Source organism: Mustela putorius, unplaced genomic scaffold (assembly GCF_011764305.1).
Source record: "Mustela putorius furo isolate JIRA1106 unplaced genomic scaffold, ASM1176430v1.1 tig00003859_pilon_pilon_pilon, whole genome shotgun sequence".
NCBI classification, from domain to species: Eukaryota; Metazoa; Chordata; class Mammalia; order Carnivora; family Mustelidae; genus Mustela; species Mustela putorius.
Genome location: NW_025422011.1, coordinates 34,022,629 through 34,040,345, shown reverse-complemented (window position 1 = coordinate 34,040,345; position 17,717 = coordinate 34,022,629). Strand labels below are relative to the sequence as shown.

At 46.4% G+C, this 17,717-nt stretch overlaps 1 protein-coding gene across 3 annotated transcripts in view; it reads left to right on the top strand.

Moving 5' to 3' along the window:
- The first annotated feature begins 1,794 nt into the window (after positions 1-1,794).
- TUB (TUB bipartite transcription factor) overlaps positions 1,795-17,717 on the top strand; it is an 86,458-nt gene continuing 70,535 nt past the window's right edge. For all 3 annotated transcript variants that reach the window (XM_045065860.1, XM_045065861.1, XM_004751907.3), the window contains exon 1: positions 1,795-2,309. In XM_045065860.1, the coding sequence (XP_044921795.1) occupies positions 2,254-2,309 (56 nt within the window). In that variant the 5' untranslated portion in view covers positions 1,795-2,253. The remainder of the gene's footprint in view (positions 2,310-17,717) is intronic.

The following is a 17,717-nucleotide window of genomic DNA, read 5'->3' as shown; positions in this document are numbered from 1 at the left end:
GCTCAAAACACCTGACTTTGGGCTTCTTATCTGTACATTTAGGGGTGTCAGGATTTGGAGGTGAGGGTCTAGGCGTCCAGCACACCCACTCTTACAGCTGTAAGTTGGCTCTTATTGTTGGCTCTTATAGCTATAATCCTCCTGCCTTATGCCAACTGCCTGGCTCCCTGATGATGATGTGGAGTGTTTCTTCCTACTGCCTCCCGTGGCCTCACCAAGGCAGGCTGCAGGGTCCTGGCAGCCATTGCCCAGTGTCAGCCTCAGGGGTCTCTGTGGCTCCCAGTTCTGAGCCAGCATGGCTTGGAGTGGGGCAATGTAAGACCTTTCTTGTTGACGGTGTCTCCCTCTTAGGTTCTATTGCTCTTCCATCAATCCTTCAGAGAAAGAACACCCTCAGATACTTGTCTAATAGTGTGCAAGTCAGCAGCTTGGGTTTTGGTTCTGCAGTGACTGTGGAAGTTCCCACAGACCCCACACATTCTCCAGATAGGGGCATTCTCCACTCACCATTACCCAAAAAATGAAATAAGCCTTCACACACTTGTAACAATTTGATTCTGGAGTCCCAGTCCACCACTCCTGAGGTCACAGATATGCCAAGACTCTCAGCATCAAGATGTGGTTCAGAAACAGGCGTTCTCCTTGGGAGTCAGTCCATGCATGTCAGTCTCTAAACCCCACAAGGGAAGGACAGTGTTTGCTTGCTATTTACAGCACTTTGCTGAAGACCAGATCCTTGGTAAATACTGGTTAATGATGCATTTGCCCAACTCTGAGGGCCATGGGAAACCATGGGTTGGAGAATGACTGTTGCCCAGGGTGGCAAACTCCAAAGCTGCAAGGATAGGTTCTATAAGTGCAAGCAGCCGGCTGGCAGGGGCCAGAGGCCCACAGGAGAGCACATGCTCCTTGTAAGGAGAGCAGCCACTTTTCGGCTCTATGCCTGCCATACTGCAGGCTGGTCCAGGAGTTGCCAGATTTTCTTAGTTTTCAAGAGAGGACAAAAAGGCCAATCTATTAAATCTCTTCATTAATTGTTGTCAACTTAGTGAAAAACAAAAGCACTTTTGTGGGCTGGATGCTACAGGTGTGCTGCCACTTGGAGGCCTGTAACCTGCAGGGTTCACAACAAGTCTGTTTTCACCTAGTTGGCCCTGATCCTTGGATTAGTGTAGCCCCAAAGTCTACAGCCCAGCGCTCCCCCTTCAGGGAACTCTGGCCTCTCCACCCTGCCCCTGGTCTCAGCCTCCCCCAGCAGCTGCACTGAAAGGTCCTTCTTAGGCTTCCACGACCTCTGCAAGAAGATTATACCTGTAAATCCCCACAGCCAGCAGCCCAGGGTGGGGGAAGGGAGGAGAGGGAGGGGCAAGCCTCTCTCCCTAGGGCCTTCCCTGGGCCGTCCTCTTGCAAGTATGGATGAAGAAAACACTCCGCGAGTTGAGCCAACACAGCTGGATTTTTTCCAAAGTAATTTTAGTAGTAATGAAGTGAAAGCACAAGGAAAATACACAGAGCCGGCCTAGAAATGGGTGTATTGTCAGAGCTTTGTCCTCCGAACCCAAGGGGGGCCACTCTATGCTAAATAGCGGGGCCAAGGGAACCCGGGGAATAGGGAAGGAGAAGTGGGTTTTCATTTGGGTAACGAGGGGGCTGAGTCTCGACACTTTTAGGAGAGGGGGACTCCGGTAAAGGACTTACGTGCTAGGGGGAAAGGGGCTGGAAGGCGGCAGAAGTCCTCAAAATTCGGGGGGGGGGGCTACTCTTCCCATTCCTAATAAGGGGGTAATTGAAGCGGAAGATTGGAGGTAGTGAATAGATGGGACTCCGCGCCAGGAAGGAGGAGGCGTCTCTGCAGAGGGAGCCCGAGTACGGCGAGCAGAAGGGACAGCCTCTTAGGAATCCCTATCCCGGGAAGGTTTGAAAGCTGCGGTGCCCTAGTGACGCCGAAGAAGATGGAGCGGTTACCATGGCGACGCGGAGCACACATCGGAAATAAATAAATAAGCCGCCCGGCTGCAGCAGCCGCGCCCCCGCGGGATCCGAACGCGGGGGAGGGGGCCCCGCGGGCCCGGGTCTCCGCAGTCTGCGCGTCCCCGCCATTGGCAGAGCCGGAGGGGGGGGGGGTCACCCCCCGGGGGGGCGAATGGTACAGTCCTCCGCCCGCGCCCCTGCCCGGCGCGCAGCAAGCGAGCGCAGAGCCCAGCGCAGCCTCTGCCGCCGCCGCGGAGCCCGGAGCAGAGCTGGGAAGCGGCGATGGAGGGAGTCAGCAGCCACCGGACCTTGTCCTACAGCCGCTGGAGCTACGACAGGTAGGGCGGCCGCCTGAAGAGTGGGCTCCCCCACCGCCCTCCGCGTGGCCCTGCGTGGGCACCCTCCCCGGCGCGCACCCCGGCGGGAGAAGCGGCACTGGCAGCGAGCAGACCCCCGGGCGTCCGGGTGGTGGGAACCCCGAGCCGCGGATATCCGAAGCCGGGACGGGCGAGCTGTCCCCCACCCCCATCCCAGTCCCGCTGCCCTGCGGTGGCCCGCCCCCAGCGCCGCAACAGCTCGAGGGAGCGTGGAGGAGCGGCCGGGCCCTCGGCGCAGTGGGGCGAGGGGGGACCCCTGCGGTGCGGGGAGCGGCGCCGCTCGCCGCCGGGACCTGCGGGTTGTCGGCCGCCGGCTCGGAGGAGCGGGAGGGCAGCCGGGGGCCGGCTGTCGGGGCGCGCGCCGGGTTGCCAGGCTGCCTGCCCGCCCCGCGGGGACCCAGAGAGGCTGCCGGCGTGGGCGGCTGGGCGCCGAACTCCCCACGCACTCGTCCTGCAGGGAGCAATCATCCTTCCAGGTGAAATGAGAAAAACGAGGACAAGGGAATGAGTTGGTCGTCAAGCGGAGATTTATTCTGAGATTTTTGTCCTTTCTGCCTATTTTTGGTGTGTTAAATGTCACTTCGCTTTTTAAAATGAAGCCATGATGATAGTAGATAGGTTTTTGTTACTGTTGTTTTCAAAGTTCATAACCCCATGAGGATCTCTGGAGTTAAATTTTCCAATCCATGGCCCTAAATGGTGAGAGCTGGAAGAGAAACTTCATGAACTGGGCTGCTCTCTCCTCCCTCAAGTCCCGCTTCTGGTGCACTCCTTCCCTTCACTGCTGAAAACATTGCTGCATCTCTGACAGCCGGTCTTTTAGGTCTTTCCAGAGGTTCAGAGGAACAGGTGTCCCTCCTGCCCCAGGTGCATCCCCTTAGAACCCTATTAACTCTCTCCCGGTTGGTCCCATCTTTTTGCTTTTTCGTCTTTCCCTCTACCGTGGATCTCTCAGCCTGTAAACCTACTAAAGCTTGTCATCCTTCCTCCTCAAGACCAATGCAGCTGGTACCACCCCTTTGTTTGCTTTCAGCGCCTTCTTAGGGGTGAAATGTCTGAACTGGTTGATTCTGTTTCCTCCTGAACCATGCACTGCAGGATCCTAACTATCTGCTTGCTGCCCACCGCCTAATTCCAGTGATAGTGCCCTTTTGAAAAGTAGTGTTTCTCCTATGGATGGGAACTCTAAAATGATCCAAGTATTAAACTTAAAATAACAAACCCTCCAACCTTGTGTTTAGACCCCAAGCCACACATCCATTCGCTTATTCAACCAGTATGTATTGACGGCAAACTATGTGTGGGGCCCTGGAGATAAAAAGACACAATTCCTTCCCCCGGACAAGCTCACAGTCCAGATTCTAGCAGAAATCAGTGGTAGCATATGCTGAAGGCTTAATACAGACATGGGAGGTAAACTTTTAAGTTGAGATAATTTTATATAATAGCTAGACTTTTCCCCTACAAAAACAAACAAAACCAGCAACACTGGGGGAATTAGACAGCCTGGGTTCAAATTCTGACTCCACCTAACTCACCTGGAGCAAGTCACTTTCCTTCTCTAGGCTTTGATTTTTTCTGTGAAACGGAAAGGATTAGAAAGATTAGATGAGCTAACATAGTAATAAGTGGTACCCATTGCTGTTTTATTCATAAATATTGTAAAAGTCTCTGAGAGCATAGGCTTAGTTTGAAAATATTTGTTCTCTTGTTTAGATTCCTAAATCAAGACCTTTCCTGGGGTTCTGTCCTCAGCACGCTTTTCTTCTCACCCTGACAGTCTCAGCACCTGGGGGAGTCATGGGAAGAAAGTCGCTTCCCTGGTCTGTGTCCAAACTAACTGAATCTGAATCTCCAGACATGGAACTCTGGAGTCAAGATTTGCATAATCCTTCCCAGATGACTTGGCTAGGGCTGGTTCGGCTTTTTCTCTGGAAGCATTGGTCTATATCACCCACCTCCATTCTCCAGTTAGTACTTAGTTTTTAAAAATTTTTAAGAATTGAATTATTTAAAAATTGTACAGTCCTCAATAAACTTAAAAATATTATATAAGCAACTCGTGTATATAGTACCCAGGTATTAAAAGTAAAATTCTGTGATCCTGCTGCCCCCATCCTCACCCCCTAGAAGCAAACCGCCCCACTGTTGACAATTAATACTTTCTGACCCTGTTCTCTGGCTTCTTCCCTACCACATCTTTGAACCCAAGAAACCACTGTCTTTCACGTCCCGACAGAAGCTGACCTCTCTGCATTATATTACCTGTTCTTTTCCTCTGTTTCCGCCTTTGCTTCTCAGGCCATATATGTATCAGTTATCTCTTACCATGTAACAAATCACTCTTAAATTTAATGGCTTAAAAGACGAGTTGTTGTGGCTAACTGAAAATTCTGTGGATCAGCAATCTGGGCTGGGCTCAGCTGGGCAGTTTTTGTGGTATGGCCCAGGTATGGCTTTTCTTGGTGGCACTTGCTGACACACGTGGTGCTTCAGCTGTGAGGGTTAGCACATCTGGAGCCTCTCTCCAGGGAGAAAGAGAGGGAGAGAGATGTTCTCTCATCTTCTTGTAGGCTAGCCCGGGTTTGTTCACATTCTGGTATATGATGCCCAGTGAGAAAGCAGAAGCTACAACGTCTCTTGAGGCCTAGGAATGGGACATGCACATCACTCTGCCACATTGTATTGGTCAAAGAAAGTCAAAGGGTCAGCCCACATTCAGGAGAGGGCAATAAGTTTCAGCTTTTGAAGGGAAGAGCTATAAAGAATTTGTGGCCATTTTTACACTCTACCCCAATATGCGGCCCATGTCTCTTTAATTGCTCACTCTTCTTGGTCCCCCCCCCCCGTCCCAATGTGAGCACATGCCAAAATTCCCCTCTCTTCCATTCTATTCTGTTACATTCTATTCTCGGGCTATATACCCTGGTCCCATTTATCACCCAGTTTAAACTAGAAATCCATATCTGCAACTCCAGTCTTTTTGCTGAGTCTGAACCACACGTCTCTAAATGCTTGTGGACATCAGGTATATGTTCCACCAACACCTGAACTCAACAGATTCAAAGCCAGACCCTTCACCAATAATGCTGTATTCTCTATTCGACATCCTTCTAGCCAAATGAACTCAAAACTTTGACAGTGGCCTTGAACTCTCCAAGTCTAACCATTCCATCTGTCTCTTCTTATCTATGTCCCTGATTATTATGAAGATACAATGAAACAATGTACGAAAGATGACCAGCATGCAGTATGTACCCTCAAGTCCATGCGTTCTTAGGAGTTTGGCACTTGGTTAACTTTCTTGCCTTTATTTGCTCCAGTCATGATCCTGGAGGTTTCAGGGCTTATGTACATTACCAACTAGCACTCTTCACTCACAATTTCTGGACCTTTGCCATTCTAGAAACTTCTCTTTGGTTATTCACAGGATACATTCCTAGATGTTGGCCCTTGAGACTGCCTCACTTTTGAAATCTTAGATGCTAATATCCCAATCTCTGGCCTTCTGCACCTCCCTCATACATTCTTCCCACCACATTATCGAGTCATCTGGTGCCTTCATGTCTGCATTTTCTCCTGCCAGCATTTTCCTGGGCTCTCTTCTTCCTTTCCCAGCCTGGACCACATGGGAGATCGTGACTCACGCACTACCATCACTTTCTGTCTCCTTGCACATGCTTGCCGCAACTCCAGCCCTGTGTGGACCAGCAGTAGAACCCCCACTTCTTGGCCATTATGGCATCAGAACCCTGCCGCAACACCCTGCTGACTGTCCCCACAGTTCAGGGACTTCCTCTCCAGCTGTGCCATCAGCAGTCTTTCCCTTCTCCCTGCTTAGCTTCACTCCCCTCCCACCCCAGTGGCTCTTCTGCCTCATACTCAAGGCCCCTCTAACTGGACCGGACTCCACACCCCCAAGCCCAGAACTTCCTTTGAGAAAAACTGATCACATTGGGCTGGATCTTCTGTAAATTCCTGACTCCACATCACTGCCGCATCTCCTCTGTCACTCCCTTTTGGGGGACTTTTTTGTCATTTCCAATTCTTTCTTAATATAAGTAATTCCATGATAAACATACTTATATGTGTAATATTTTTTCCCTCATGTTGGATTATTTGATTAGCAAGAGCTGCTTGAAGACAGGTTGTTGGTGTCAGATTTGGATGATTGTTGCCAGATGATCCCCCAGGAGGAGCGAACTGACTTGTGTTCTCATGGTCCGAGGTTCTCACTGCATTGTTTCACGGTGATCTCTTTGTTTTGAGTGTGGCCCCCCCAGACTCTGAGATGATGTACATAATTGCTTGCAATTTGGGTTTCAGAGTCACCATGACTCTGATCACAGTGACGTGATATTGAAGCCCAGCTCCCTCAATAATTGGTTTTGTGACTTTTGACAAGCAACTTAACTTCCACCTACAAAAAGATAATAAGAATAGTAGCTGCCTTTGAAGGTAGTCATCTATTGACTCAAAATGGGTTTTTTTTTTTTTTTTTGGTCACCAAAAAATTTTTTCACAAAAATAAATGTATATATGTATATTTTTTAGCCCCTCCTGAATGGCAGAGAAAGTTATAGGTGCTGGAGACAGAGCAGTGAACAAAATAAACTCTCTAGTCCCACAACTCTTACTGTCTCTTGGGGGTAGATAGACACGGATGAAAATGTGCATATGACATGTCATTGCTAAGTGATATCTAACATCTAATATGCTAATTGCAAAGAAGAAAAATAGAGCTGAGCAAAAGGGAGAGAATATGACTATGGGGTGATTGGGATAGAGGTGAATATGTTGTGAGATACATATATATAATATATATAAATATGATATAATATTTATATATAATATAAATATAAATATAATATATATTTATATATAAACATTTATATATAAATATATATATATTTTTTTGTCTGGCTGGGGAAACTCTTTCTGATAAGGTGATATTTCAAGCAAGGGAGTGAATGGGAAAGAATGTTCCATAGAAGGGGAACAGCAGGTGAAAATGTCCTAAGGTAAGAGTGTACTTAGTGTATTTCAGTACACCAAGGAGGCCAGTGTGACCCTTTGTAATAACTCCTTCCTGCTCTTCCGCTATCCCCTTTCCCCCTTCTGTCCTCAGGGAACCATTGATCTGATTTGCATATTCTAGAATTTTATATAATTGGGATCATTCGGTGTGTACTTCTTCTTTTTTTTTTTTCTTTTGGTCTAGTTTTTTTTTTTTTTAAGATTTTTACTTATTTATTTGACAGACAGAGATCACAAGTAGGCAGAGAGGCAGGCAGAGAGAGACAAGGAAGCAGGCTCCCTGCTGAGCAGAGAGCCCCGATGCTGGGCTTGATCCCATGACCCTGGGGTCATGACCTGAGCCGAAGGCAGAGGCTTTAACCCACTGAGCCACCCAGGCGCCCGGTCTGGCTTTTTAAATGCAACTGTAGTTATTTTGATATTTTTCCATGTTTCATGACTCGGGAGTTCATTTCTTTTTTTGCTTAGTAGTATTCCATTATGTGGAGATACCGTTGTTTGCTTAGCCATTCCTCTGTCCGTAGACACTTGGGTGGTTTCCACTTTTTGACTATTACAATTATATATAACTTTTGTGATTGTTTATGTACAGGTCTTTGTATGGACATGTTTTTTTAATTTCTCTTTGGTGAATACGTATGAATGGGCTGGCCGGATCACTTGGTTGGCATACATTGGGTTTGTTGGTTGGTTTGTTTTGCAAGGGGGTATACATTTAACTTTTTAAAAACTGCAACTTTTCCAAAGTGGTTGGACCATTTTGCATTACCCTGAGCCATGGATGAGAGTTCTAATTCCTCTACATCCTTGGGACAGGTTGGTATGGTCAGTCTTCTAAATTTTGGCCATCTAATAATTATGTAGTAGTGATGGGTTATTTTGAGTTTATTTGCATTTCTTTAATGATTAATGTTATTGAGCATAATTTCATGTGCTTATTTGCCATCCATGCTTCTTTTTGGGGGAAAATATCTGTTAAAATCTTTTCCCATTTGTTATTAGGTGATTTGTGTCCTTACTATTGAGTTTTGCGAATTCTTTGCATATTCTAGATGTATGTCCTTTATCAAATATGTGACCTGCAAATACTTTCTCCAAATCTTTGACTTTCTTTTTAGTCTCTTATATAGTTTGAAGAGCAGAAGTCTTGCTTTCTGCAGCCCAATTTGCCAGTGTATTCTCTTTTTTTTTATATTCAGTTAGCCAGCATTTAGTATATCTTAAGGTTTTTTTTTAAAGATTTTATTTATTTATTTGACAGACAGAAATCACAAGTAGGCAGAGAGGCAGGCACAGAGAGAGGAGGAGGCAGGCTCCCTGCCAAGCAGAGAGCCTGATGTGGGGCTTGATCCCAGGACCCTAGGATCATGACCTGAGCTGAAGGCGGAGGCTTTAACACACTGAGCCACCCAGGTGCCCCTATAAGTTTTTGATGTAGTGTTCAGTGATTTCATTAGCTGTGTGTAACACCAATGCTCATTCCAACATGTACCCTTCTTAATGCCTGTCACCTGGTTACCCCTTCTCCACACCCACCTCTCTTCTGTAATCCTCAGTTTATTTCCTGGAGTCCAGAGTCTCTCATAGTTCATCTCCCTCTCTGATTTTTTCCCATTCAATTTTCCCTCCCTTCCCCTGTGGTCCTCCATGCTATTATGTTCCACATATGAGTGAAACCATATAATAATTGTCTTTCTCTGCTTCCTTACTTCATTCAGCATCATCCCCTTCAGTTCCATCCATGTCGATGGAAGTGGTAGGTATTCATCCTTTCTGAAGGCTGAGTAATATTCCCTTGTATATATGGACCACATCTTCTTTATCCATTTGTCTGTTGAAGGACATCTTGGCTCCTTCCACAGTTTGACTATTATGGACATTGCTGCTATGAAAATTGGGGTTCATGTGCCCCTTCCTCTCACTACATCTGTATCTTCGGGGTATGGATCGTTCTTCTGGTGACTTATCTAAGAAATCATGGGCTAATGCAAGGCAACAGAAGTTTTCTCCTAGGAATTTTCTAATTTTAGGTTTAACATTTTAGGTCTGTGCTTCATTTTGACTCAACTTTTGTACATGGAATGAGGTTCATTGAAAAAAAGAAAGCTATCTAATTGTTCCAGCACTACTTATTGAAAAGACTTACTTTTTTTTTTCACCTTTATCAAAAACCAGTTGTCATTGTATTTATTTTTCTACTCTCTATTCTTTTCCATTGATCTATTTGCTTACTTCGATGCCAATACCACACTATCTGGATGACTATAGCTTTGTAAAGGGTCTTGAAATCAGGTAGTTTCAGACCTTCAACTTTGTTGTTGTTGTTGTTGTTCCTTCCACTTCTTCTTGTTCTTCCTCTTCCTCCTTCTCCCCCTCCCCCCTTCTCCTCCTTTTCTCCTCCTCCTTCTTTTTCCTTTTTCTTCCTCCACCTTCTCCCCCAAACCAGAAGACCCATTTGTTACTCTAGAGTTGTGAAGATCATTGCAGTAACTGCGGTGTTTATTGTCCTGCCCAGGGCCCATCCCCAATCCTCAAGCTACTTGGCAAGAAAAATCAAAAGGTTGCTTGGTGAGTGTGGTTTCAAAGCAAGACCAAAGGAATGACTTGGAGAGTCATTCACCCAAGCCCTGGAGAAAGCAGGATGGTCCTCTTCTTTAAACCTGTTTGACTATTCTGGGTCCTTGTTAATTTCACATTCCTTTTACAAAGATATTTTCAAGGGGTGCCTGGGTGGCTTAGTGGGTTAAAGCCTCTGCCTTTGGTTGGCTGGGGTCATGATCCCAGGATTGTGGGATCGAGCCCCTTATCGGGCTCTCTGCTCAGCAGGGAGCCTGCTTCCTTGTCTCTCTATGCCTGCTGCTCTGCCTACTTGTGATCTCTGTCAAATAAATAAATACAATCTTTAAAAAAAAAAATAAATTAAAGAAATACCAAAGATATTTTCAAGCTCTGTAAAACAAAACCAAAGCCTGCTGGGATTTTAATTAGGATTGTGTTGAATCTGTAGATCAGTTTGGGGAGAGTTGACTCTTGGTAATGTTGGGCTTTTCACCTATAAACGTGATATATATTTCTGTTTATTTAGATCACCTTTCATTTCTCTCAGGCACATTTTGTAGTTTTCAGAGTATAAGTCTTTTACCTCTTTCATAAGATTTATCCTGAAGTATTGAATATTTTTGAATTATAATGTAAATAGTATATTTTCCATTCAATTTCCGGTAGTTAATTGTTAGTGTATAACAATATGTTTTGTGTTTTTTTTACTTCTTTTGTGTTTTCCTTACTTCTCAGTGTGCAGTTCAGTGGCATCAAGTACATTCACAATGCCATGTAACTATCACCACTATTTCCAAATCTTGTTCATCATTCTAAACACTTTGTATGTAGTAAGAAATAACTCCTCACTGGCTTCTCTCCCCAGCCCCTGGTAACCTCTAATTTCCTTTCTGTCTTTATAAAGTGCCTGTTCTAGATATTACATGTGAGTGGAATCATACAGTGTTTTTTCTTTTGTGTCTGGCCACCTCACCTAAATGTGAAGTCTTCAAGCTGTCTCCATGCTGTAGAGTACATGGATACATCATTCCGTTCTTGATCGAGTAACATTGCTCTGCATGCCTACACCACATGTTGTTTCTGCTTCACTCTGTTGATGGACACTCGAGTTGTTTTCATCTTTTGGCCATTGTGAAAATGGCTCAGCGAATGCTGGTGTACAAGTGTGTGTTCCAGTCACTGTTTTCAACTCTTTTGGGTGTATAATAGGAGTGAATTGCATGTACGAATTCCATATTTAGCTTTTGGAGTATCCACTCATCTGGTTTTGTTTGTTTGTTTGTTTGTTAGATTTTATTTATGTGTTTGAGAGAGAAAGAGAGTAAGAGAGAGATCATGAGGAGGAGGGAGGGGAGAGGGAGAAGCAGAACCCCCCACTCCCGGCTGAGCAGGTACCCTGAAGCAGGGGGCTCGATCCCAGAACCCTGGGATCATGACTGAGCTGAAGGCATGTGCTTAACCGACTGAGCCACCCAGGTGCCCCAGTTTTGTCTACTTTTAACTTAAGAGTACCAGGGATACTCTTCTGTGTCTTCCTTCTTTAGTTTAACTGTGGCTGCATCAGTGCTTTTGCAAAAACCATTAAATTCCATTTTGCTCACTCCCGTTCCTGGGTAGTATTCTGTGTGGATTTATCATAACTTATCCATTCCACTGTGATGCATACTTGAGATGTTTCCCAGTTTTGGTTATTAACACTGGACATTTTAATGCATGCCTTTTGGTTGATATTTTTTGTTAGTTTGATTTTTTTTCAGCTTTATTATGGTAAAGTTGACACACAGAAATTATATATATGTAAGGAGTACAACTCGATGTTTTGATGTATGTACACATTGTGAAGTGATGGCCGCAATCAAACTAATTAACATACCTATCAGCTCAGCTCACACACTTACCTTTCTTTCTTTCTTTCTTTCTTTCTTTCTTTCTTTCCTGTGTGTGTGATGGGAATTTTTTTTTTTTATGATGTGAAAACTTAAGATGTTTTCTCATAGCAAATCTCAAGGATATAATACAGTATTGTTCATGACAGTCCCCATGCTGTACATCTGATTTCTAGACTCATTCTTCTTGGATGACTGAAACTTTGTACCCTCTGACCAACATTTCACCATTTCCCCCATCTTTCCAGCCCCTGGCGACCACAGTTCTACTCTTCATGTCAATGACTTCAGCTATTTTAGATTCCACATAAGTGAGATCATGCAATATTTGTCTTTCTGTGTCTGACATATTTCATCTAGCTTCATGTCTTCCAGGTTCATCCATGTAGTCCCAAATGGCAACTTCCTTATTTTTTTCATGCTATTTCATTGTGTGTGTGTGTGTGTGTGTAACATTTTTTTTATCCATTCCTCTGTCAACAACATTTAGGTTGCTTCCATATCTGGGCTATTGTGAATAATGCTGCAGGGAGCATGGGAGTAGAAATATCCGTTTAAGGTCCAGATTTCATTTCCTTTGGAAGCAGGATTGCTAGGTCATATGGTAGTTCTAGCTCTATTTTTAACTTTTTGAGAAACCTATACTGTTTTCCATAGTGGTTTTACCAATCTATAGTCCCACCTATAGTGAACAAAACGTTCACTTTCTTGATAATACGCTTTGAAGCAAAAGTTTCTAACTTGGAAGATGTCCAATTTATCTATTTTTTTCTTTTATTCTATTGGTGTCATATTTATAATTTCATTGCCAGATCCACAATCATGAAGATTTACCATTTTCTTCTAAGTGGTTTTAGAGCATATATTTAGGCCATTGATCTATTTTGAGTTCATTTTTGTGAGATGTGGATCCAACTCCATTCCTTGGCATATGGAAATTCAGTATCCAGTTGTCTCAGCACCTTTTGTTGAAGACACTACAGAACTTAGCACTTGGTCAAAAATCAACTGGCCATAGATGCATATATTCCTGGATTTTCAGTTGGTCTGTATATTTATTCTTATAACAATATCTCACTCTTTTGCTTCTTGCAGCTTTGTAATAAGTTGTTTTCTTTTGAGAAAAAGGGGTGGGGGAGAGAGAAAGAGAGAGAGCAAGCGAGACCATGGTTGGGGGGAGGTTGTATTGAGAAAGGGAGAGGGAGAGAAAGAATCCAAGCAGACTCCATGCAGAGCCTGATGCAAGGCTCAGTCTCACAACCCTGAGATCATGACCTAAGCTGAAACCAAGAGTCAGATGCTTAACCAGCTGTGGCCAATAAGTTATGAATAGGAGCAAAAGGCAAGGAAGCAAGACATGGCCTGTGCTAAACATGTCTAGGGAGGGCTTGGACTCCCAAGAGACTGAGTCGCTGAGATGGCACAGAAGGAGCAGTAAAAAGAGCTTGAGCTTTGTTATTACAGACCTGGTTCAAATCCCAGCTCCACCTCTTACTAGCTGTGTAAATGTAATCCAGGTGGGAAAATCCTTATTGTTTGTATTGATTATAAAAATCATGTGTGCTGGGGCACCTGGGTGGCTCAGTGGGTTAAGCCTCTGCCTTTGGCTCAGGTCATGATTTGGGGTCCTGGGATGGAGCCTCACTTCAGGATCAGCAGGGAGACTGCTTCCCCCCGCCAACCCCGTCTGTGTCTCTGCCTACTTGTGATCTTTATCTGTCAAATAAATAAATAAAATCTTAAAAAAAATTTTTTTAAATCATGTGTGCCACTTGTAGAAATAGAAAAAACAAAATTGGAACAGTTCATAAGTGTATCAAGTAGTTACTTAATATCCTTTAGTCTCAGTTTCGCCATCTGTAAAATCAGAGTGATGATTTTGTTATAGTGAAGGGTCATAGTGAGAATTGAATTGTGTACACTCTCGGGTAGGCTGTGAACTAGAAACAGACCACGGGCATAGCTACCCTAGGGTTAGGCAAAGTGAAGCTCCTCATTTAATTGGCCTGGAGCTTCTTGGTGGCAAGGGGACCACACTGGCCAGGAGTCACTATAACACACCTTGGTGCAAGTTTCTTTTGGCTCCTTGGTTTCCACACAGAACATGCAGCGCTGGTGATACTCTCGGCAAAGGTGGGTTTCTGCCAAGTTGAGAAAGTAGCCAAATTCTTATTGTAAAAGTAGCCTTTTGTACTGAGCACTCACATCACTGTCTGGAGAGTACTTGACATCAACAGAATGTGTGTTTCTGTTTTCAAAATGCAGTCTCTCTTCTCACAAGAAAGAAATGTTAGGCTCTCTTTGTTCTTAAACCAACTCGATATCAGCAAAGCTGCCTACCTTTGGCCAGAGTGGGGCTAGGGTGAGAGGGGAAGCCAGGCAGTGTCTGTGTGCTCCCCGAGCAATGGCTTTAGCCTCAGCTTCCTAGTGTTCCAGAAAGTTGTTCTTTCACAGTATTCAGTGCACTTGCACAGTGCACATGTGACCTTGGGAAAGCTGTTTAACCGCCATGAGCCTCCGTGGCCTCGTCACCAAAATGAATGTAATAGTACCTTCAGGACATCATACTTATCATCGTGAGGACTCAGTGGCTTAGAATTTGTAATGACTTAGTCTTTGTAAGGCTTAATAAAAGGAGCGCCTGGGACAGCACCTGGCATGTGGCAAGTGCTCTTTACCGTCTGGCTGTGGTTATCTGGACTTTGCTCTCCCGCTGAACCTGCAAGCTCAGTCATTCCTGGAACAGGGAGAGGTGTGGTGGCCCAGGCAGGCCCTGTCCCGAGAGGGAGCTGTGTGAGGAAAGTGGGCAGGTGAGGGGAGGAGGCTGAGGCACCGAGGGAGGGAGTCCAGGGACCTGCTGGGCACTAGTTGGGACCAGCTGGGTGAGAGGGGCACTGTGGCAGGACCTCCAGGGTCAGATGGGAACTCGGGGTCTGGGAACCTTAGCCAGCACCTGAGGCATGGGTGACAAGATTCAGATTCCTCCAGAGGGCCAGACATTGAGCCCCAGTGAAGAATTCCCGAGCACGGGGTGCCTGCGTGGCTCAGTGGGTTAAAGCCTCTGCCTTCAGCTCGGGTCATGATCTCAGGGTCATGGGATTGAGCCCTGCATTGGGCTCTCTGCTCAGTGGAGAGCCTGCTTCCTCCTCTCTCTCTCTCTTTGCCTACTTGTGATCTCTGTCTGTCAAATAAGAAAATAAAAGAATTTTTAAAAAGAATTAAAAAAAAAAAAAAAAAGAATTCCCGAGCACATCCGAAGTGCAACAGACCCTTCCCTTCAGAATGGAACTCAGGCCTCCGCTGTTGAGAGATCACACAGAGGGAGCCATAGGGCCCAGCCAGCTGACCTAGTCCCTACTGCTGCTGAGTCAGAATGAGCAGAGAAAGTGGGAGACACTGGGCATTAGAGGGGCAGACCAGACCTAGGGGCAGACCAGACCTGGGGGCAGCAGACCAACCACGGGGGCAAATAAGTTCACAAGCAGTTTACTCTGAGATAGAGGTGATGCTTTGCCTGGGCTTTATGAAGCAGGGACATACGTTGGAAAGAGTGCTGTGAATCCAGGATTCAGGATTTCATTCTGGCTGCTCCATTAATTCCCATTCTGGCTCTGAGCAAGTCACTTGTCTCTCTGCACCTGTTTCCCTTGAAGCTGAAGAGGCTGAACTGTTTGACTGAGCCCTCTTTGAGTTCTGGTGTGCTGTGAGCACATGACCCATGGCCTTGCTATGTGTTCTGTGGTTGGCAAGGCCAGGCTGGGGGGACAAGAATGAGGCAGGCTGGGATCAGAGGTCCTGGCCATAGCAGTCCCAGCTTCTGGATTGCTGGCAGGGGAGGCTGGATGTGGAGCCCTGGGACAGGTGATTGGAGGTCCTGCTTTGTTCCAGAGCTTTGGAACGTAGCTACTTTTCTTTTTTGGATTTATGGCTAAATAGGACTAAACTGACTGTACTGGGGCAGATGGGAGGGGTGGGGCAGGGGTGTGGGGGGATGGTCTGTCTCCCAGGCAGTTGGTGTGATTGGGACTGGGGGTGATAAGGGAGTCAAGACAGGAGCAAGTCATGGAGGGGAACCTTGCCCACGCTGAGGTTTGACGTTGTCAGGCAGTTTGGTTTCCCAGGTGGGGTGACAGGAAGCTTTAAAAAAAAAACAAAAACAGAAAGACCCTGGGGGTGGGGACATCATTTCTGTGGCCAAAGGTAGAAAGAAAGACACAGTCTGGAGGACAGTTGTTTTTAAGCAGGGACTCACAGGAACCCGTGGATACCTGACTCCTTCATTCTGAAAAATCTTGTGCCCTGATGACAGATAAATGCCAAGCCTGGGTATTGTGTGGGTCATTCTGACCCAGCATGGACTTGGGAGAACTGCACAAACCTTTTCTTTCCATCCTGAGCAACGTGGGCTATCCTGAAGTTGGAGCAGTTAGAGCTCCTGGCTCAGTTGTGTTCTCCTAATCTGTGCCCTGCTCGGAAACTGAGCAAATGTTTTGGTCTCCTCTAATATGAAGAGTAATGGGGTGCCTAGGTGGCTCATTGGGTTAAGCCTCTACCTTCAACTCAGGTCATGATCTCAGGGTCCTGGGATGGAGCCACGTGTCAGGCTCTCTGCTCAGCAGGGAGTCTGCTTCCCCCCCACCCCCTCCTGCCTCTCTGATTACTTGTGATCGATCTCTCTCTCTCTGTGTCAAATTAATTAATTAATTATTTTTAAAAAAGAGTAACAAAGAAAACCCTAGCTGTGTGTGTGTGTGTGTGTGTGTGTGTGTGTGTGTGTGTGTGATGCATGCCAGCCCAAGCTGTGGGGAAGTCAGTGGGCATTAGGGAACAGCTTGCTCATGCTGTGGCTAAAGGTGGCAGACTTCTGCACATCTAATGATGCTAGAACTGTGCAGGTGGGGGGGAAGAAGGTTTCCTGCATCCAAGAACATTTGGAATCTGGCAGGGCCTGCATCAGGGTAACGGGGACCCAGTATTATCTTCTTGCAAGGTCACATTCCTCAGCAAAGATTTAATCCCACCCCAGCTTTACCTCTGGGCCCTCTCCAGCCCTGCAGCCCTGCTAATCACCATGCGGGGAATGCCACAGTGCACCAAGAGCGCACTGTCCCAGCGCCGGCCCCTCCCTCCACAGTCTGGGTGGCCCTGTGGGGCCCAGTGTAATGATGGTCTGGGCTCCTCTGGGAGAAGGCTTCTGAGAGTGTGTTTTTCATACAACTGAGTGTGTGCACCAGTAATTATGTATCTGGGGTATGAGCACATTGTGCCAGGGTGTGTGTGCACACTGCGTGTACATGGATGAGTTTGTGCACCTTTGCAGGAGCTACCTGTGTGCCACCAGGAGTGGTGATGTGGATGTGTGTGTCATGTATATGAATGAAAGCAGGGGTGCCAGAGAGAACTGACTTGCGGGGGGCAGTGGGAAGGGGAGACTGGTTTGCTCTCTCCCTCCTTCTTCCCCTGCACCTTGGGAAGTGGGGGGAGGATGTGTACACCCCCTTCCCCTTCTACAAGACTAGGTGCAGTGGGGGTCATGAACCTGGGCAGCTTCTTCGAGGCTGGGGGGCTGCAGAAGTACCTGGGAACTAAGCAAGGCACTGGGACGCAGGAGGGGCCACTTAGACGCGGGAGCTGATAGATGTCTGTGTGATCTTGGGTGATGAGCTGTGGGGGAGGGCGGCGGAGGACCCTCCTTTGCACTCCCAGTCCAGCCCAAAGGAGCTGGGAGTGGGAACCCTGTCTCTGCCATGAGGGGCTCTGGGGCAATCTGGGGCGCATCAATGTTGGATGAGCCCGCGCTGCCTTCACGCGGCCTCGATACCATCTTCCATGGTCTCACTTTTAGTGTAACCGGAGAGCCCAGGGCTCAGCCCGAGTCTACCACTGG